The 24,029-nt window shown below is 37.4% G+C and overlaps 1 protein-coding gene across 2 annotated transcripts in view; it reads right to left on the minus strand.

Moving 5' to 3' along the window:
- The window catches only part of LOC136874428 (uro-adherence factor A), a 209,331-nt gene that overhangs the window by 35,515 nt on the left and 149,787 nt on the right, over positions 1-24,029 (minus strand). For both annotated transcript variants that reach the window (XM_068227588.1, XM_068227587.1), the window contains exons 9-10: positions 21,913-22,022; positions 14,866-15,937 (exon numbers count right to left, since the gene is read on the minus strand). In XM_068227588.1, coding sequence (XP_068083689.1) covers positions 14,866-15,937; positions 21,913-22,022 — 1,182 coding nt within the window. The remainder of the gene's footprint in view (positions 1-14,865; positions 15,938-21,912; positions 22,023-24,029) is intronic.

The raw sequence follows: 24,029 nt of genomic DNA on the forward strand, positions 1-24,029 counted from the left end.
ATAAATATTTCATTCATTATCGTGTTAATTAGTTATAATTATGTTCAGCATTGTTTCTTCATTAGCACGGACAGAATTGAGTCAATTTATTGTTACCAATATTGTGTTATTTTGGATACATATTCGTTTCATTATTAAATATAAATAAATTACGTATGTAGTAGGTAAATAAAATGATTATATCTTAGCTTTACAAATCCTTTTAGAGAAGTAATTAGGGTCTCACAGTCCGACTCGTTGGCTGAACGGTCAGCGTACTGGCCTTCGGTTCAGAGGGTCTCGGGTTCGATTCCCGGCCGGGTCGGGGATTTTAACCTTAATTGGTTAATTCCAATGGCACGGGGGCTGGGTGTATGTGTTGTCTTCATCATCATTTCATTCTCATCACGACGTGCAGGTCACCTACGGGTGTCAAATAAAAAGACCTGCACCTGGCGAGCCGAACCCGTTCTGGGATATCCCGGCACTAAAAGCCATACGACATTTCAGGGTCTCACAGACTTCTGGAATGATATGTGAAATAGCTTGTTTCAAAATTTGAAAGGTATACATTAAGCTGGTAAAAGATTCACCACTAGCAAGGAACCGCAGAGTGACAGCAGCTTCACAGAAGCTGGAATGGTATCCCGAAATCCAGTCTGATTCTTTGAAATCTTTCCTCCAACCATTTGCAAAAAGATTTCAAAATTGGTTGTATTCATCCTTAAAAAATTACGATGTCCCATGCCATCTTCTAATTTAATCTTTCAAGAAGGTTAATGCCGACGGCAATGCCTCCCGAAAAAAGGTTTCTCCTCCAGTACCGCTTACTTTTTCGTTTTTTCTTTGTACGGACAATAAGTAGTTTAAGCACAAATTAAAAGCATATAAAGCAATTTCTTGCGCCATTTCGTGCCAATTCCTGTGGTGCAACAGGCTCTATAGATGTGGACGCGGGACATTGTATCGCAACAGTCTTTTTTTTTTTTTGCTATTTGCTTTACGTTGCACTGACACATATTTCTTATGGCGACAAGGGGATAGGAAATGCCTAGAAAGTGAAAGGAAGCAGCTGTGGCCTTAATTAAGATACAGCCCCGGCATTTGCCTGGTGTGAAAATGGGAAACCACGGAAAACCATCTTCAGGGCTGCCGACAGTGGGGCTCGAACCCACTATCTCCCGATTACTGGATACTGATCGTCATAACAGGAAAGAAAAATTCCACCTAATCAATACATTTATTTTCTTGTAAAGTATTACAATCTAGGACCGGTTTCGACCCTTCATAGGTCATCCTCAGCTATATCAGAATCACATTTGCATTTCTATCTTATACCTCTGAAAGACCTTCATGATATATTGTTTCATAATTTTCAGTGAAAACTTATCGTAAAAACTTACAAATTTCTAAGCATTGTGTTAAAATTAAAAATTAAAATTACAAAACTTTGTCTATTATATACATGCCCTTGGGCTGACAGAATGCATCCTTGGGTTGATTAAGCATTTATCTTAGGTACTGTTGCTTATTCTGTTGAATCGAATCCCTTTTATACTTATGTACAATCGTGAATAGACTATCAGTAAAATTTGATAAATAAAGCTTGCGTGATAATTATAATAAAATATCATGCTACATCTTTATACCTTATTGCTGAAGTGATATTATTTTAGGCAGAATATAAATGCGTGTTGACCTCTATAAAATATTTTTACATAAACACACTAATATATTTTAAAGTCTAATCATTGTACTTTAAAATCTAAAATACTTATTGCTTTGGATCTTGCGTTGTTATGTGGTAAAATATTGTAACAAATGGTCTTATATAACATCAGATATTGATAATATTTAAATATGTTGTGTATGGTTGGCTTTTAAATCTAATGATTAAATGTCAGTTCCTTCTTGCATAAAATTACAAGTTTCATATTATGTTGATTATGTATTGTATAAAACATAAATGTCTATTAAATAGAATGCTTATCATTTACTACAGAAGTTTTTTAAAAACACTTGAATGTCTAGTAATATAGTCAGTGTATTAGTGACACTGAAACGTGTTGGCCTTGATTCTTGCGTTATATTTCCATACTTTGCCTTTTTTTAATTATATATATGTCGAATGTTGGTCTTTATAGGTTCCATTTGTAAATAACAGCACTTTCCTATAATTGTGAAATGGATCAGTATAAGCTTGATACGTGTTAAATTATGGAATATATGTGTGATTCAGTTCTGGCCTAACTTCTGGAGTTTTCTCCCATCAAATGCCGTAAGACTGTGGTGGTTCCTTTCCCTTTTTTAAGGCTGGTAAAGTCTGTAAGCCAAAATGAATGAAGTGAGTTAGATTTCAATAGAAGTGTAATATTGTGTGAATTTGTAAAGCCTGAATTAATTTACTTACTGCTGGATGTTTGAAATGCAAGTTTCTTGGCCGTTTGACGAGTAATGTACCTCGTACTGATGGTTCTAGTGTTGTCTGTTGTGAGAGGGGCGGAGGGATAAGTAGGGGAGGTTGTTACGTGTGTATGGGCAGAGTCACTGAGGTTCGCTGTCTGCGCCGTAGCTTGTGTATGACGTCGTCTGTTGACTATTTTGACGTAGTCGTTTTTTAAGATAGGAACGATTTTATTGAACAAAATATTAGTTTTTTCAGATAACTAAGTATGCAAATCCTAATTATAACATAAAAAACTAACATTTTGTTCAATAAAATCATTCCTATCTTAAAAAACGACTACGTCAAAATAGTCAACAGACGACGTCATACACAAGCTACGGCGCAGACAGCGAACCTCAGTGACTCCGTCCATACACACGTAACAACCTCCCCTACTTATCCCTCCGCCCCTCTCACAACAGACAACACTAGAACCATCAGTACGAGGTACATTACTCGTCAAACGGCCAAGAAACTTGCATTTCAAACATCCAGCAGTAAGTAAATTAATTCAGGCTTTACAAATTCACACAATATTACACTTCTATTGAAATCTAACTCACTTCATTCATTTTGGCTTACAGACTTTACCGGCCTTAAAAAAAAGGGAAAGGAACCACCACAGTCTTACGGCATTTGATGGGAAAAAACTCCAGAAGTTAGGCCAGAACTGAATCACACATATATTCCATAATTTAACACGTATCAAGCTTATATTGATCCATTTCACAATTATAGGAAAGTGCTGTTATTTACAAATGGAACCTATAAAGACCAACATTCGACATATATATTAAAAAAAAGGCAAAGTATGGAAATATAACGCAAGAATCAAGGCCAACACGTTTCAGTGTCACTAATACACTGACTATATTACTAGACATTCAAGTGTTTTTAAAAAACTTCTGTAGTAAATGATAAGCATTCTATTTAATAGACATTTATGTTTTATACAATACATAATCAACATAATATGAAACTTGTAATTTTATGCAAGAAGGAACTGACATTTAATCATTAGATTTAAAAGCCAACCATACACGGCATATTTAAATATTATCAATATCTGATGTTATATAAGACCAATTGTTACAATATTTTACCACATAACAACGCAAGATCCAAAGCAATAAGTATTTTAGATTTTAAAGTACAATGATTAGACTTTAAAATATATTAGTGTGTTTATGTAAAAATATTTTATAGAGGTCAACACGCATTTATATTCTGCCTAAAATAATATCACTCCAGCATTAAGGTATAAAGATGTAGCATGATATTTTATTATAATTATCACGCAAGCTTTATTTATCAAATTTTACTGATAGTCTATTCACGATTGTACATAAGTATAAAAGGGATTCGATTCAACAGAATAAGCAACAATACCTAAGATAAATGCTTATCAACCCAAGGATGCATTCTGTCAGCCCAAGGGCATGTATATAATAGACAAAGTTTTGTAATTTTAACACAATGCTTAGAAATTTGTAAGTTTTTAAGATAAGTTTTCACTGAAAATTATGAAACAATATATCATGAAGGTCTTTCAGAGGTATAAGATAGAAATGCAAATGTGATTCTGATATAGCTGAGGATGACCTATGAAGGGTCGAAACCGGTCCTAGATTGTAATACTTTACAAGAAAATAAATGTATTGATTAGGTGGAATTTTTCTTTCCTTTTATGACGATTGGTAAATGTCAATACGGAAAATGAAATTCATAAATCAAGATACTAGATACTGGCCGCACTTAAGCGACTGCAGCTATCGAGCTCGGTCTGCAACAGTCTAGGGACAGTGTCTCGCAACTGTCCCCATACAATGTCCCGCGACTTTGTCGCTATGTGTGTACTAGCCCTTAGAATGGGAAAGATGGCAGGCAATGCGCTGCACAGTGCGTATGGAACATGAGAAGTTGAACCACTAAAATTCTGGCTCCGACACAAATTCAATTCCGCCACCATCATAGCCTTGTCCATGAAGTTCAAAATGTCTAGTTCCAAGTCTTGTAGTTTATTCATTACAAAGTTACATAACCCTTCACCACTTACATCATGCGTCACAATAAATCTTAGAAATTCTTCCCTCACACAACCTATTGGTATGTCAACAAAAGTGCACGTATAATTTTAATTGCTCATTTGAGATGATGTCCACAGTTTGAACGAAAGAATAGAAAAATATTTCCCTCCCTTAACATATCTATAATTTTGTTTTTAATTATGGTAGCACAACAATTTATCAAATTTTTTAGTTGTCTTTCTTAGAGTAGAATTAGGCACATTTGAAAATATCCCATGACAAGTTCATTACACTATAATCTCCCATGACAAGTTCATTACACTATAATCTATCAGCTTCATTGTCTGTATTGATAATTTAAACACACAAGTATGAAAAGGGGAGCTCTATCAACCTAATTTCTTTAATTTCAATATGTCATACGTAGCATGATATGCCCAACAAGGATCCCGAAAACTAACATATATCAGCAACAGCATAGACTAAAAATGAATATAGTACCTGTTAAACAAGCTATAGAACCTCAACCTACTGAACGCAATGTTCCCTGCAAAATTGCGGCCCAACAATACACCTTGATTCTATCTATACAACAGTTGGACATAATGATGGCATACTGCATAGATATTTGAACTTGACACCAAAACCTCAGTGACCCTTTATTCTCTAAGGACTATACCCTATTTTTAACCTCAGCTATACAATTTTTGGAATATGTGGCATTCATGGGACTCCAGCATGCCAAAGCCCTTCATTGTACCATATGTATATATCTTGTTTGACGTAATGTTGGCAACAGCATAGATATTTGAATGGGACTCCAACAAGTCAAAGCCCTATAATTGTACCATAACCGGGCGAGTTGGCCGTGGGCATAGAGGCGCGCGGCTGTGAGCTTGCATCCGGGAGATAGTAGGTTCGAATCCCGCTATCGGCAGCCCTGAAAATGGTTTCCCGTGGTTTCCCATTTTCACACCAGGCAAATGCTGGGGCTGTACCTTAATTAAGGCCACGGCCGCTTCCTTCCAACTCCTAGGCCTTTTCTATCCCATCGTCGCCATAAGACCTATCTGTGTCGGTGCGACGTAAAGCCCCTAGCAAAAAAAAATAAAAAATAATAAAATAAATTGTACCATATGTATATATCTTTAGTAACATATTAGAATAAGGCATTCTTGTTTAATTAGTTTTTAATAATGTTTTATTATGTACAATCGCTATTAAGCAGGTTCTCCAACAGCTGATGATGACCTATTTACAGGTCGAAACTGGTACTGTTTTAATGTAAATAATTCTAAACATTTGTAAAATAAAGTATTGATTAGGTGGATACTCATCCTTTATACTTGTGTGAAGTTCATTACAATCATTAAATATAGTTTTTGATGAAGTGTGCAGTTCACTATCGTTGATACTACTGGCATTTATGCTTCACATGTAATCAATATTTGTCACTACCTACTTTATCCATGCCTACCTTACTGACTGCTCCTGTATAGCGGAATCTCCATTATCCGTTCCCGGAAACTACATTTTCCCAGATTATTCATTCAAATTACGTGGTCCTGCGAGCATCCTAATTAAATCACGTTGTAAAAATCCTGCATTGTCCGTTCCTCGAAGAAACGATTTTACGGATCAACCATCCAGAAATTTCTGTGCCATCAACTCTAAATCCTCGATCAGGCATTTTTCAAGAAACCGTATCTCATGAAAGAACGGCTACAGCATACCTATGGATCTTGGTGTTAATGTCCCATCATTGCGATAATTAGAGCAAGTACTTACTGGAAAAGCAATCGGCGCTGAACTTGCATAAGGGGCCATCTGAGCATTGCATTTGGGGGGTATTGTTAAGAGAATCCTCAGAAATCATAAAGCAGAGTGGTCACAACTGGAAGGACACAGAGCACATTCTGACAGCTCTACTTGAAGACGAAACGAGTTTCGTCAAATGTACGTACTTGTAAAACGTGTACACTATGTTCAGGTTAAAAGTTCCTTTTTTTAAAAAACATTTTTCGATTGTATCGCTGAACAGGTTTTCGGCACTTCCCTCAGGGCTCTGTATAGTCAGTGGGCTTTCAAGCAGCAATCGAAACTGCTCTTTCTTAACACAAATCTAGTATTTTAATATTATCAGATACGATCATGTTATTGAGACCAGAACAGATGTTGCACCTTGCATACATTAAGCCATGGGAGGGTTTGGTCCTAATATAAGACTGGGAATCCTATGTTTTTGTGTTAAAATGTCATAAAAACCACAGTCGTTTTATTTGTGCAACATTACATTTAAAAAGTTTGTATCGTTTCCCACTCATACTGACATGTGCAGCAAGCACGCTTTGCAGCTTAGTTCAAGGTCACGAATAACTGTCATTTCTGAAGTCTGACGATATTTTTCTCCTTTCCAGTTTGATTCTGATTGACAGGCAGACTTGAAGATAATGCATTTGAAAACTTTTGAGAATTGATACATTCGAAACAAGACTTCGAAACCATATTCTTGAGTTCAACATAACGAACAGTATACCGGTGACCAAATTACAAAAGGAAGATTAGAAAAAAAAAGAAAGGGATTTTGCCATCATGTTTGGCTCTTTTGTATCTAATGTGCTTTATTTTATTAGATTAGAGAATTAAAAACAACTTATGGTCGACTGTTGTTCGGTTTGGCATTATTAGATATTTTGAAGAGTTTGGCTGATCAAAGTTGCTGAACTGAAAGAAATTTTCATGGCAAACTGACGAAGTTCCTCGGTAAAACTGAATGTGAAGTATCAAGATTTTTAACTCGCGTACCGGTAATTAATGTTTGAAGCTGGCCCCGTAGTCTAACTTGCCTGCCTCTCACCTGGAGGGCCCAGTTTCGATTCCCGGCCAGGTCAGGCATTTTTACCTGGATATGAGGGCTGGTTCCAGATCCACTCAGCCTAGGTAATTACCTTTAATTAAGGAGCTATCTAACAGTGAGATGGCGACCCCGATCTAGAGACCCAGGAATAACGGACGAGGCGATTCATCACACTGACCATGCATCACCTCGTAATCTGCAGGCCTTCGGGCTGAGCAGTAGTCGGTTGGTAGGTGATGGCCCATTGGGGCTGTAGTTTGGTTTAGTTTAGCAGTGTTTGTAAGATTGTAATTATACATGTTTCATTTTTGTGATGTTTAGCCAAATTGTTGATGGTTTTAATTCATTCCTGGATTTTCCATTTTCCTGTGTTGTACGTTTTTCCTGTGATCCCTCCAAAAACGGAGAATCAAGGTTCCATTGTATTCGCTTCCCAACATTTCAAAACTCCTTTCACCAGCCATGTTTCTAGGAGCACACACTTCTAGAATTTGCTTCTCAGAACTAGATCTTTTAATCTCTACCATCTGATTCTTGGTATCATTTTCCTCACTGTTCTCTTCTTCATACTGATGTATTCATTATCCACTACTAAGACTATATTACTTTACAATTCTTAACTTCCTTAAGATGTTGTCTTCAGTTTAGTAGGAAATCTATTCAGCTTTCTCTTCCTCCACTGTTGTAAGTTACAAGGTGCCTCTTGCTTTTCTGGAAGATAGTGTTACATATTGCTAGATCTGCGAAATTTACCTCTCTTTCACTCTCCTCATATCCTGCACAATCCCCAGCCTCCATGCACACTCCTCAATCACTCTCCTTCTTTACTGGTACCTCAAGTCTATTCAGGTTGCTGCCCACAAATACCATTATCCCAGCTGACACACAAGTAAGTTCCTGTTCCAAGTGACTTCAGAAGGCATTCTTCTTCCTTGCAGCCAATTTGTGGTGCATATACAGTTACCATCTTAAATACTTTCAAAGACACATTTTCACACTCAATATTTTGGTCATTCCTTCTATTTAAAATAAACAGACAAGTTAAAAATCAACTCAGACAAAATCAGTCAAAATGTTACGTCTGGCTTTGAGTAGAGACATGGATTGTGAAAGCTTCCTCCATGAACAGATAAGGTGATTCTGAAATGTGGTTACATAGGAGAATGTTCAGAATATAATGGACAGATTGTGTAACAAACAACCAACAGTTAAGGACACTAGAGCAGACAAACATCATCAAAGGCAGGAAATTAGCTTATTTAGGCCATGTTGTATGAGGTAGAAAGTACAGGTTACTTACACCTGATAACTGAGGCAAAAAAAGAAGGCAAGTAAGAAGCAGGTAGTGTGAAGCGAACTGCTATCAATTAACACTGTAAGTAGTAGTAGTAGTAGTAGTAGTAGTAGTAGTAGTAGTAGTAGTAGTAGTAGTAGTAGTAGTAGTAGTAGTATTTGATCCACTGTACAGCAATTTGAAATAAGTCCCAACCTCTCTTACTTTATTTCCCTTCCTTTGAGCATCCTGAACATACATGATTTCAATCCTTCTTAACAGCATAAAGTCCATAATCACTCCCTTTCTCAATCATCGTTCCAATCTTCAGGGTACTAATTCTCATTCAGTTTGGCTTCTTTCACCACCTGTAGCCAGGCAGCCTTAATATATTTGCAACTTGCTTTACGTCGCACCGACACAGATAGGCCTTATGGCGACGATGGGATAGGAAAGGCATGGGAATTGGAAGGAATCAGCCATGGCCTTAATTAAGGAACAGCCCCAGCTTTTGTCTGGTGTGAAAATGGGAAACCACGGAAAACCAGCTTCAGGGCTGCCGACAGTGGGGCTCAAACCCACTATCTCCCGGATGCAAGCTCACAGATGCGCACGCCTAACCGCACGGCCAACTCGCCCAGTGCGTTCATATATTTCTGTCAAGAGTTAGGCAGGACCTTTGCATATTGTCTCTAGGAGATTACTGTACCCTTGAAACAATTATAAAACTTGTTCTTACAATCTAATGGTACCCTATATTAAACCTTTATGGTGATATTATGAGGAACATGAGTTAAAATTCGATTCTTAAAAAGTAAAATTACGTCCAATTACTACATAGGGAAAGTCAAAACTGTTAAAATCACTTAAAATAATATGTAATTGTTAATCTAGGTTAATATTTTTTCACAACTCAATCTTGCAATATTTTGAGAAACTGATTCCAACATTCAAACACCAAGACCGACTACAATATCTAAGACTTCAATGCTAATATCGATAGAGAGGAAAATAAAACAGGAGTGCTTTTTTTTCTTTCAGCTGAAGAAGAGAATGTATGTTCTTGAAACATGTACTCACGTGTTAATAGAGACAATGAACAAAAATTATACTTGCCAAGTATTGATACGGCAGATCCAAAGAAAAACGCACTCCTGTTTGGTAACGGTCAATATGGACCAACAAGTGACCAACATGGTCAAAATGATAGATTGAGAGTGGTGCGATCGTAGTCACACATGGTAATATTTGCATTGTGAAGAGAGGATAACAACATAGTTATTTCAACTGTGTTATTGAAGTATGGTATATATTGGGTATATTTGCATTCTTTTTTTTTTGCTAGTGGCTTTACGTCGCACCGACACAGATAGGTCTTATGGCGACGATGGGATAGGATAGGGCTAGGAATTGGAAGGACGCGGCCGTGGCCTTAATTAAGGTACAGCCCCAGCATTTGCCTGCTGTGAATATGGGAAACCACAGAACGGGTTATTAGTATGGTGTGGTGTTAGAAGTGTATGTACCGTATTTACTTGTGTATTAGACCCCATTTTTCTCCAATTTTACAGCCAAGAAAAGTAAAAGGGGGTCCAATATGCGACAACCTCAAACTTTGTGCAGACTATAAAGAGCTATCCGGTCTAGAAAGCTAAGAATAACAGCCGAGAAAATTTGTCGTGCTGACCATACAACACCTCGTAATCTGCAGGCCTTCGGGCTAAGTAGCGGTCACTTGGTAGGCCAAGGCCCTTCAAGGGCTGTAGTGCCATGGGGTCTGGTTTTATAAAGAGCTATAAATTGTATATGCAAACATTCTACACTGTTCTTTAACAAATTAATGAATGTATTTGAGTTATACTGGCTATTTTCATTGGAAGGCAGTATTTCTAAATGTAGAAAGTCAATAAATGACGAACACGACTTTTAGGCCTACAGATAAAGTAAATATAATCTGTTTTAGTTACTGATATATAGTCATTCTTTTCATCTCATTAATTCCACTGATGAGGTCAACGTGAGGAAGGGCATACGTTTGTAAAAACTCACTAAAAAATTCATCTCACTTCATACTTGACCCCGTAGAGAAAAGGGATAAGTGTATCCTATTATCATAACACGCAATATTGATACAAAATAACTCAATGGCCAGTCATTTGTCTCTTGTCAGTTGAGCAGTAGGCCTAATACACAGTAAACCTGATCACTGTTTTCATTTTCATTGTCTTGCACCGCTAACTTCCCAGCTACTGGCGTGTCGTCATTTCAAGTAATGTCATCTTCATTGTCATCTTGTCAGCCATGCAGTGCAATCGAGACTGAGAGCTTTTGAGGTCCCATCTTTTTGAACCTTTTAAAAATAGTTTCATTTTCGACTATAGAGTCCAAACTGTGTGAAGCTATTCCCAAATGGTTTCTGGAGATGGTCTCTGATATCCCCAGCTGTGGTGTATGTGTAGCAGAAGCCACTCCTTCTGAATAAAGCCGTGTTATTGAAAGCGTGCCAAACCATCAGCTGTTAACTAGCGTATGTTATGAGTTATTTTTCCGATTGTACCGGTAATACATGGTGACTGGAAGCATTCTTTTGATAACTGTGGTTATTGAAAACCAGACCCTTATTTTTAAGTATATTTCACGCTTGTTCTCTACATTCATCACATCAGGATATACCAAAACTGCTGTAAATGAGATAAGAGAGACTGCATTGTTTAGGTTAGGTATGCTATCGCCTGGATAGTGCCAAAAATTCCATGACGGAAAGAACAGAAATAAATAACAGGAAAGTGCCGCGTTCATGGATATCTACAGGTGTGGCGGTAATGTATTTTATTATCATCATGTATAATTTCGTACGTTCGTTGTCTCTCATTTCTTATTAATGCATACCCTAGTAAGTTTTATTTGGCATCTACGAAAATCGTTGAGAGTAAGTGGGGACATAAAAAATCAATATTATTATTATTATTATTATTTGTTAGGTACATTTGCAAATAAAACAATTGTGATTAAGTTGTTTTTATCATGTTTTGAAACTACTTCTCTCCCAAAAACCCTATATTGGCTCGAGTTACAAGATATTAAACGATCACTTTGTTAATGATCTCACCTATAGGCCTAGAAACAACCACAAATACTTGACTAAAGTAAACTCGTTTCCTGATCCCGAGGCGGTGCAGCTCTCTTTTAGACAGGCCCCCAGTGGAAGGGAGTAGCCTGTACCATTTTTTGCCAAAAATCAACCTTCCTGCCATGCGTAAATCTCTGGCAATACGGTACCGGGAATCAAACTTAGGCTCCCAAGTTTGGCAACTAATTGTGCTAATAATTATATTGGCGGAAATTCTTAATTACAAAACACAGACATATATACAGTACATGACTGATGCGTGCTTGCAATGCGCGGGTCGGACACAAAACTATTCATCTATTTGTTCGATGTGATCAGAGCACAGTAGGCTTACGCTACAGAGGCGGACATTTCTGAACTATGGAACACAGATGTACCGCATGACTTCGATGCGTGTTTACATTGCGTGGGTCGTATGGATGAAACTATTCAGAAATTTGCGTGATTTCATCAGAGCTGCATAAGGCTTGTACCCGCTTCGAAGCGGAATCTTTGTTCTCTGACGAATTACATTGAGAGTTCTTGTATGCGAGATTTAGTTTTCTTCATTTTCTTTGTCTCAAAAAGCCAAGGGGGGTCGAATATGCGAGGGGGTCTAATACACGAGTAGATATGGTATTAAAATATGTAGTGTATATAATACTGTGCATACTAATATCTATTGTTGTGCTATAACATTTGACAAAATGAGTTGTTTGTGCTGCATATTAGGTTGTGTATGTATGTTCAAGTGCTCAGCCCGGAGGCTGGCTTGGACCTCAACAGGTCCGCCATCAACCGTCTTAGGTGGCCTAGGCGTCACTGATCAAAATGATAGATCGAGAGTGGTGTGATCATAGTCACACATGGTAATGTTTGCATTGTGAAGAGAGGATAACAACATAATGTTATTTCAACTGTGTTGCTTTTACATATTGTCTGCCAAGCCCACTGAAATGCCTGAACCAACTGATCCTACGAGCAAGATTTTTCACACCATTCATAACAAGGACTGGCTGTATAAGGAATGGCACTTTTAAATTCCCTGAATATAAAGCTTTAAGGGAAAAAACAGAAAAAGAATATACACTGGGAATTTTTCAAAGTCAAAGACTAAACCCCTCAATATATCAAACCAAGATTTATGGTTAGGAAACATCTCTTTCCAACAGAAAGTGGTGATTATTCTAGGCAGACGAGTTGAACTTTACTAAGTGCTGTGAACAAGATTTTATCTACTTCTCATGACTTTGGAACAAACAGCTGGCTCCATTAACTCAGTAATGAAGGAGGTCCTCTTTTTATTAAGACTGACTATTGTGGTAGATCTGACAGTACCCTTCAATGAATGCCTGTTTGAAGTGTCGAGTTCCTTGAAGACGTTCTATAAAATGTGTTAAGTGTGCCAACCAAGAGCTGCAGTATAACAGCTGGGATAAGCTGTACAATTTGGTGAATCATCTTTCAATATACAATATGAACATCTTTCCGCCTCCAATAGGATTTGTAACCCAATGAATATTTTAGATGATGTCTTGATTCCTGATAGTGATATAGATGTAATAAGACATAGAAAAATAAAATTTGCTTTGAAATAATGCTGTAATTATTATTTTCAGCCTATGTAGGCCTACAGTATTTGCCAGAGGTACTCATATGGGCTGTTACAATTTCTTACCTATATCCAGCAGCCATTCAGCCAATACAAAGATAGAATAGATTCGTAAGAATGTTATTAAAACTTGCTCTAAATTTGATTGTAACAGCCTTGTATCCCATAGTACTGAAAGGCAGAAAGTTACTCTAGCTATGAGAATTTTTTTATCATAAAATAATTGTGGCATTAGAGATGTTACACAATGAGGGTACTATCCAATTTCTGAATTTAATATCTAAGTAGTGGATTAATAGAGATGTGCTTACATGCTTACATTAACTTACCGTACTTTGAATTTTCTAGCAATTCTGTCATAATATTTTTGTAACTGTTCATTTATGCAAAGCTGTTAGATAAAATTTATCTATTGCATATCATATTTATTTACATGTTTGTTATGCCAGTGTTGTGTCATTCATACTTTAAATGATACTAAGGTAATTAATTAAGCTAACTAATACATTCATAAGTAATCTTCTTCTTTGTTGTGCATCATTTCAATTATTGTCTACAAAGTACATGTTTTTGACAATAACCTTAAGGTTCCTGGAAGAGAGTAATCTAGTATGCAGAGGTTTCATGTTGAAATTAAGGTATTTAGGTGATGCACTAACATTTAAAATAAAGGTAAATGTGGCTCGCCCTAACCGTTACATACTAGAGGGGAACGCTGGTATCTTCCCGTCGCCACAAGTAAGTTCATGTTAGAGAAACATTCTTGCCACCTACCTTAAATGCTGTAGCCTCCTGTGAGGAATACCTCACTTGTTGCTGAAATGTTCACAATCCAGATAGATACATAAAGTCTAAGAGTACCCCTATTTATAGGTGTGAGCTTTGCAATGATTGGCTGGCTAGTTTGAAATACCAGTTGTGGCAATTTAGAAAGAGACGATGTAAGCTTTCTTGTGCTAACCCCTCTAATAAGACATACACAATCCAAGCTCCTAGGTGGTACTCCAAAATCAAAAGTAGTGATATCTGTTCATAAACTTGAAAATCAACTACTCTTCTAAAGGTTCAGCATATTTCCATAAGAATTCACCATCCTCCACAGGCATTTAAAGGGTTGCTTACCACTAGGTAGAGGTCTTACCGACGGTACAGTATAACCTAACTGAGGTAAAATATCTGTTATTCCTTATTATGGGGGACAATTTCTAGGCAAAATTTCACTAAAACAAAAATAATTTTTACTGTACCCCTATTAATTTGTTATACCGGCATTTCACTGCACAGCTTTTTGACAACAAGGACAGTTATTTCTTCAACTACAAAAAAAAAAAAAGCAAGAAGTAAGGCATTTAGAAATGAGACATAAATTGGCAGCAGAATTAAGAGGACATATCACCAAAATTGTAACTTTGTTTAAAATGTTGAACAAGACAACTCAGATCTACAGATTGCTCTGTCATTCAATATAAGCAATGTAGATAATGAAATACTGTAAAACAAAATAAATTCTTCTAAGATTACAAGAGGAAACACTTTAAAAAATAATAAAGAGAAATACTAACCTTTAAATATATCTGAAGTACCAGTTGTTCCCTCAGGTTGATCAGAAGCATTCGATCGTGGTTCACTGGCTCTTCGTTCAGTGAGTGATGAAATGTTGAGCATCATCATACCATGTGAGAGTAACTCCTTCACTCGTTCTGTTGTAGGACCACTCCACAACATCGTATCAAGGCTCTGGCGACGGTCTTTGGCATTTGTAGCTCCTTGGCCATTAGCAGCAGGTTCAGTCCGCGATATCCAGCCCGATAGACTTGCATCTAATTTTGGCCGCCCACTAGCTACAGGGGATCCACCAGAACGATCAGAACGATCGACTAAAGACATTGCTCGGAACAAGCCCTTATGGCCTGGAGAAGATAACAGGGGATGCTCCTCTGGGCTTTTATTTTCTGAGTTAAACCCTATCTCATTCCAGGCCTGAGTAATTAACTTTTTGGCAGGGGAAGCTAAACTTTTCGATGTCTTATCCATATCAGGTTTGTTTATTTTAGGACTAGATGGCAGAATGGAAGTAGGAAGGAAAGTATTACGTAAAAAACTTGTAGCCTCTGACGGACTTGGTAAAGTCTGCTCAATAGCTTGATCAGTTAATGGTGAATACTGAATATAGTCTCGATCAATATTCCGTGCAATAGGGCCCATTTTAGCAAACGTATGAGAAGCTGCAGAGGAATCATCTGGTGAGTCCACAAGACTGATTTCTGTCCAAATCTGATCACTTGAATCTTCATGAGGGAAAAGTAATGGGGCTGTACCACTTTCTTCAGCTTCTCCTTGGGTCTCAAGCGCTGAGGGACTCAGGAATGGATTCGTTGCAGACAATGACACTCCTTGATGTTTATCAACAAAACTCGTTTCCATTATTCGTGCACCAGTCTTAATGCTATCAGTACCTGCACTGACAACATGACGAGGTGACAGGGATGAGGACTGTAGTGTATTTTGAGAACGGATTGCAAGCTCTGCCATTGGACGGCTACTGGGGGAATCATCTAGTTGTCCACGATTACTTGAAAGATTCGCCAGACCTAGAAACTCTGATGCCTGAGAAGCAGCCACTTCTCTATCCCCCTGGAAAATAATAATTACACAATTACCCCAGTAACTGAATTAAACCTATATTCACAAGTTGTTTAATAAATGATAAAGTATAATGTAGCCTACTCAAATAATTCAGTTGAGTGGCAATTTACACAATTAAACATGGGAAAAAGATTTACGTTACTGAAATTCTGTTATTAAACAGAGACCGTTTGCACTAAAAACCAGCCCAGCCATGTCTTTCTTATAGGTGACAAGAAAGCCATCAGTCAGATTCAAAGTAAGGGAGACATGCATGCATCTGTCCTAGCCTTGGATGCAAGGCAAACTTCTTAGTGTGTAAGTGCCTATTGAAAGATGCATTGTGAGTTGTGTGCTGTTTCTTTTTTTTTTTTGCATTGAATTAAATGATGAAGTGTATTATGGTTCAGTACATATTTACTAATGCACAATGAGTATTTATATATGATTCATATGTGTTAACTTAGTCAGTCTGTTGTTCAGACATCATTTCAAGGAAGATTCTTTGGTGTAAAAGTTTGAGGTTGTACAACAATCTGCATTCTTAATAATACATTTCAGGCTACAGGAAGTGTTCTGCCTAAGAAACAAAACAGACAGTGTACAGTTCTCACCAATGAAAAATAAGATGAAATATGTCACTGTTTGGAAAATTCTCAAAATAAATTCCCTTAGGTAGGTACTTTTTATAACAACCAGAAATATCTCCTGGCTCTGTGCAAAAGGCTGCTAAATTTACCAACTCATGAACAGTTCACAGTCACATATTGTTCAGCCTAATGTCTGCAAGTTTAACAACAGGTTAAAAAAAACTCTTCATGTTTCTTCTACTGCTTCATGAAATTAACTTCCTGAGAAATGTATCAAAACCAACCCCCCAAATTCTGATGTGCCAAACTAAACGGATGCAAGATGTTTGCCTGACCCCCGAGGAACCCCGACCTCAATCCTATTGAGCATATCTGGGATGCTGTCAACAGGGATGTGTATGTGCTGGCCCCTGCTCTGACTAATCTCAGTGGATTATGGGAAGTCGTGCAGTGATCATGGATCAGTAGAGCTCCCCAATGCTTCCTGTGTCTTGCGGAGTTCATACCGTGCCGGATTGCTGCTATCATCATGGCGAAAAGGGTTGTTACATGCTACTAGCCACATACCTCTAATTTAACTGCTCATGAGTATATACCGTATTTACGCTAATAATCCCCGCCACTGAATAATCCCCACACCCTAACTTTAGGAAGGCTGATTTTGAAAAATGCTAACATTGACTCAAATAAAACCTGCAACCCAATTTCATGCCTCAATTTAAAAAATATATATATGCGGGTATTATTCGCGTAAATACGGTATTATAACTCAGAAATAAAGAGATTAAGAACAATGTGCAAGTTTGAAAGAAACATAGTTAGGAATGGTTGTAGAAGTAAGGAGAAACTGAAGGAACTTTACCAGGAAATTGAATTTAGCAAAGAAATCAGCTAAGGCTAACACGATGGCAAGCATAATTGCCACTCACATGAATTTTAGCAAAAAACGGAAGAGTATGTATGGATACTTTAAGACAGAAACAGGTTCTAGGAAGGACATTACAGGAATCATTATTGAAAAGAGGAGCGTATAAGTGAGTATTTACAAAAGGCAGAAGTATTAGTCAGCAGTATGTGAAAATAGTTGGATATAAGGATAATGGTCAGGTAGAGGAAGTGACTAGTATTAGCATAGTACTGAAATTTATCTATGATAATATAATTAAAAAAAGATACAAGAATTAAAAACTAGAAAAGCAGTTGGAAATGATAAAATTTATGGCCACATACTGAAGGCAATGGGTTGGGATATAGTAACATATTAGAAATAGTTATTTGATAACTGCTTACATGAAAGAGCTATAACGAACGAATGGATAGTTGCTACAGTAGCCCCAGGGTACAATGGAAAGGGTGATAGACATAAAGCAAAAACTTATATGCCAGTCGGCTTGACATGTGTTGCAGGTAAGCTCTGGGAAAGCATCCTTTCTCATTATATCGGGCACATTTGAAAAATTACTGACTGGTTGAAGATAGTTCAGGTCTAGGAAAAGTTATTCCAGTGATGCTTGCCTTGTAGGTTTCCAGCAAGATGTAGCATATATCTTAGATCCATGAGGTCAAATGGACTGCACTGCTATTGACCTACTCAAGGCTTCTGATGGGGTAGAACATAGGAGACAAAAATGAGGGCTACTGTACTAGACAAAAAATGACTGAATGAGTGGCTAAATATATAGAAAATGGAACTCGAAGAATTGTGAGTAGGTGAAGCATTAGTTGCTCCTGTAATTATTATTGGCATTATTATTGGACCTTTCTTATTTCTTATATATGCGGTATGTAAATGATTTGAGTAAAGAAATGGAATCACAGATAAGGCTTTTTGCAGATGATGCTATACTGTATAGAGTAAACGATGTTGTACGTATGCATAAGATTTAAAGTTTTAGAGATTTAGAAAAAAGATCAATTTTTTTTAAAAATTCTAAAATTTGAAAAATCCAAGCCTCTCAATTGCACAATTTAACTTTTACATTAGGTAAACATTAACCAATTTCCACTGTCTTACTTGCTCAACAGTCTACATTGCATTAAATAGGAAATAGAATAAGAATAGTTACCAGGGGCAATAAGTGCCCATTCTATCTGGCCTTAGTAAGAAGAAAAGGTTAAAGTTATTGGCCGAAAATCAAAATGTTAGGAGGCGAACACTTGCACTCCTTCGAAATTCATAGGAACGTAATTAAAAATCCTATTTGGGCTTATGGCCCGGCGTTACAGAGGCTAAGCCTATACTACGGAGGTGACTAGATGGAGAGAAATTTAAATTACCAAAGGAAGAGATAAATTTTAAAGTTTACAAAATCATAGTCACCTCCAAACCAGGCTGAAGGGGAATAAAAGAGGGTTCCCACTCTTTATTCACTAAGTTAGAATAAAGTCTTTAGACTTGTTGAAAAGTTACATGTAAATACATTAAATTAGGATTTTTGAAACCTTCCCCTCGAGTTAGCTTTCTGAGACTATTACATGATTAAAAGATATCTGCCATTACCTTCAGCTGGTGGACCTTCCAGTAATGGACGAGGCAAGCCCTCACCTGCCTCTTCTACAAACACACTCTACTGCTGGACTGGAGCGATCAAAAAACAACATGGCCAAAAAGGTCCCAGTTTTTATAGCGGAGAGGAAGGTTCCAGAATTCTCTGGGCCAAAGCCCTGAACACACTTACAAACTTGATTGGCTGATTAAATAAATTTCAAAAATTCCTTATTGGTTCATTTTTAAGGCTGGCGAGAAGCAACAGAAGTGCTGATAACCTTAGAACCCTAAAACAATCTACAAACAATTCAGTTTTACCAACTAATGACTACAAAATTTATCTTGAAAACTAACTGCCCATCCTCCCCACCAGAGGGAGCACATAAGTTGACAGTAGAGAGATCTGACGATAAACATTCAAATTACTTCCACTAGAAGTTTCACAGTTCGTATTAGAGATAGCCTTCTAAAAGGCGCTCGTTTTAAATGTACGGAGTTGGTGTACCTCCGGTACAATTATAATTACTGTGTTTGACAGACTAGAAAGCTTGAAGTTACATTAACTGAATCAAAACCAAAAAGTATAGCTTCCCTCTTAATATAAAACAAAAGTTATTGGTTTTACGTCTTATTAACTACACAGTTTTCAGGGACAAAGAGGTGCAGGAATTTTGTCTCACAAGAATTCATTCACATACCAGTAAATCCACCAACATGAGGCCGACATATTTTAACACCTTCAAATACCTCTGGACTGAGTCAGGATCAAACATGCCAAGTTGGACTCAGAAAGGCAATGCTCTACCACCTGAACTACTCAGCCCAGCCCATTGAAATGAGAGGGAAAAGTGAAGAAGTGGAAGTAAAAGAAGAAGGAAAAGGCAGTCATGAAAGCATGGAGGGAAATGAAAGGATCCCTTGACCTCAGATGACCTAATATTGCCAAGCTAGATGGACTACAAAGTTTCAACCTATAACACTGACAATCAACCATTAACATTGTATGATGCTGTTAGCTGAGGTGTGCTCCATCTCCTGTTGCCACTCATCTCCACTAGATGGCATTACTACTGCAATTGTATAAAAACTAACCTATCAATAACAGCTTCAACAACTAGTTTTGCATTATGATTAGCTCAATGGCTTAACCACTGTCTTCCTAACTGGAAAGCTGACGTTTGAACCTAGTCGATCCTGGATTGAGATTTTTATTTCAAAAGTCATGTGGCAGCAGGAAGGGCATTCAGCCTTAAACTCACAGCCAAAATCAAAATAAGCCTAGGCAGCTCCAGCAGCCCTAGAAATAAGTAAGATAAGCTGAAGAAATACGAAATTTCCTGCAAACTTCCTTTGGCTTAAAAACTCAGGCAAACAGGAAGCTGAAATATTTGAGGACCATACAAGCTTCATTGGTTTCATTTCACTAGAACTGGTTTCAATCTTGGAATTATTATCTCTCAAACTGTGTTTTAATGAAAACCTAACTTCCAGTTGAATTCATTTTTGTTATAGAATACAAATGGACTCATAATATTTGGTAAATACCAAGAAGCACAGATTTTATGCCTTTCATTAATTTCTTTGGACACTTCCCTAAAATTATCATCCATTTTATAGGTTAGGACGTGGTTAAAACTGAAGTAAGTCAGGGGTCACCTTGACTTGATAAAATTTTACTTATTTCATCAAATAAGTAGCACTTAAATGACTATGAACTGCAATAAGTTAAACTTCTTAAAGTTCATTAAAGTTCTTAAAGTACGACTTACTCTGCACCAGAGTCTGGATTAAAGTTGAGATTTAGGTTTGACTTGAACATTACTTAATGAAACTATGAATACCAGCCTAGGCAGAGCCTTTTTACCTGCCGGTATGCAATGTTACACAGTACGGGCACTTCTTTCTCAAGTTTAAAAAATAGGAAAGCCATTTACTAACACTGAAAATTTATCATAACTATTCCAGCAGATGGTACTGTGTTCATAAATTCAATTCTCAATTTTGATTTTCACTAGTTGGAACCATGCTTACATGTTTCATAGACTTCATAGGTTAGTAACGCAGACAGAAACAAGAAGTTGTGTTCACTTCCAATTGTTTTCAGTGTCAGATAACCAGTTCCAGTTACTTTATGTCGATTAGTAAAATAATGAAGGATGAGTAAAAATTGTCAAATTTGTTTGTGATAATGTAAAACAAAAAACGAGCTGGTGAAGAGGACAACGAAGACCACGGGTCCGCGGGGTCAATAGGAAGCAGATTCTACTAATGATTGGCCAGAATGTTGGATATTTTCACGAAAATTGCTTCTGCAGGAGAAAGAAATGGATGGTACCAACAAAGGTATATCCGTGACATTCCAGTTTAGATCCCGTGTTCTTATTCTTTTATCACATGTATCCATCTTTATCTTTCTTCTCTTCCCTTTTCCTCTTTCTCTGGTTTTCTTGTTATTTCACATTTCTCTTATCAAGAATGAAGATCTGTCAAGATGGTCCCTCATTTGAAGTTGATGTCTACTCCCACCCCCACCTATGCACCTGGAAGAAGAAACAAGCTCGTCAGGGGCTGAGAAGAAATGGATGTAGAGGAACCAAGTTTTGATTGAAAGAGAGACCATCTAAATGAAGATGTGGAGATTGCCCTCGTCCTTTTGCGCTTTAATGTTTGTCTATCTCTCTTCTTTGTTTTTCCACATTGACCTGTCACTATGATTCATATTAGGTGTTCCTTCTCATATTGCTATCTTTCTATGTATCATTTCTTTACGCATTTCTACACCATTTCCTTGTCTTTAGAAAATTTTCAGTTTTTTTTTTCTGTCCGATACAGTTGTCTCCACTCTACTCTAATCTTTCGTAAAAAAGAACTTTGAGCGAGTCTGTTCAAGTCTATACATCACACACCTTTGCCAGTACAGGGGAGCCAGTTGGACCCAACTTCTCAGGAAGGCGTAGAAATTCCTCACCCGAGTCTGAGTCAGGAGGACCTGTGCCCGTCGAATCAGACCAAAGATCTGTAAGACACCAAATTTCAATTATAGATATACGTACACTGTTTGAAATTAGGGAACACGGTTCATGGAAAACACATGACAGAAGGAATAAAAGAAGGGGAAAAAGATACACAACTAAAATTAAGAACTACAAAATACATATAAGTGCAAAAAGCAAAGAACAAATGTCAATCAATATCAAATTTACAAAAATTCTTAACCTATCAAGCGGTAATGACGGAATAAATTGTCATAGCTGCATGGCTTCCTAAGTGGCCATGACAGAATATTCCGTCATCACATGGTAAATGTCTTTCCACAATCGGTATGACGACTCATTCTGTTGTAGAATTCGAGATAGCTTTCCTTTTTGCGTGCCTATTAGCTTCAAGCTTTGCATACAGCAGCACTCTCCTAAAACCACGTGACCGGGCAAAATGTTTTCGTTCCGTGCCCAGCTGGCAGCCAGCCAGTACCAGCCGCCAGGCTGCTGAGAGTAGTAGAGTACATTATGGCAGGTGCAAGTGGAGCTTGGAAAGGTCTACGAGAAGAAGAACTGTTTGATTTATTACACTGTGACAATTTGGAGTGATATGTCCTCTTGACGGTGAGACTAATGATGAAATGTCAGGAGAAAACGAGTGCAATGGTGAAAGCGACTCAAGTGAACGTCACGGTAGCACTAGCGGTGATATTCAGCTCGGCGTACGGACAAAGGTAGGATCTGAATGGCCGAGATTTACATTTACGGCACAACCTGGACTAAATGTAAAAACTGAAGACGTAAATAACATGCTAGAATACCGTATTTACTCGCGTATTAGACCCCTATTTTCCTCCACTTTTACAGCCAAAAAAAGTAAAAGGGGGGTACAATATGCAACAACCTCAAATTTTGTGCAGTGAACACATGACTTCTAGGCTATAAAGAGCTATAAATTGAACATTCTACACTGTTCTTTAACAAACTTATCAATGTATTTGAGTTATACTGGCTATTTTCGTTGGAAGGCAGTATTTCTAAATGCGAAAAATCAATAAATGGTAAACACGACTTTTAGACCTACATATAAAGTAAATATAATCTGTTTTAGTTACTCATAATATCACATCATTTGTTTCATACGGACAGACGGTCGTAAGAAAACTCGCTACAAAAATTTGTCTACTTCATACTCGACCCCGTAGAGAAAAGGGATAAGGGTATCCTATTATCACAATATGCAATATTGATACAAAATAACTCAATGGCCAGTCATCTGTCTCTTGTCAGTTAAACAGTAGGCCTACCACACAGTAAAACTGATCAATGCTTTCATTTTAGTTGTCTTGGGCCGCTAAGTTCCCTGCTACTGGTGTGTCGTCATTCCAAGTGACGTCATCTTCACTGCCATTTCGTCAGCCATGCACTGCAATTGAGACCGAGAGCATTCGAGGTCCTGTCTTTTTAAACCTTTTAACACATTGCTGACCGGATGCTTGAGCTCGTCATATACCCTGTGGATCGGACATCTTACTACTAAGCATACTAGGGTGCACTTGATTATAAAAATGTACATAAATATTAAACCAGTCAAGATTTTATCTTTAAAGTTGGTATGAGTACTCAACCAATGCCCCTAGTAGTACTTCAACATATCTAAGATAAGCAAGCAAATGCATGTTAATTCAACAACACATCATTAATGTTTACATCGTTGTCGTCGTCAGAGTCACTTGAATAAATAAGCACACTAGGTAAATTACGGCGTGTAGAGGCTTGAATATCACTTCCACTATCACTCTCATATTCAGTTTCCACTAATTCATTATCACTATATCCATTTGACCGATCATCGGCCTATAATTCTTATCGTCGTCAGCTGACAACGTATTCCGCGGGCGCTCCATCTTGTCATTGACTGAACCAGCAGAAAGAAAGTTGATGTTTCGAAACTAAATCAAAGAATGAAAGAGGCCGTGAATAAAAGAAAAGTGGCAGATATATATCTACGATTTATTCTACTCAATGTGCAAGTTCGAAACAGT

This window comes from Anabrus simplex, chromosome 5 (assembly GCF_040414725.1).
Source record: "Anabrus simplex isolate iqAnaSimp1 chromosome 5, ASM4041472v1, whole genome shotgun sequence".
NCBI classification, from domain to species: Eukaryota; Metazoa; Arthropoda; class Insecta; order Orthoptera; family Tettigoniidae; genus Anabrus; species Anabrus simplex.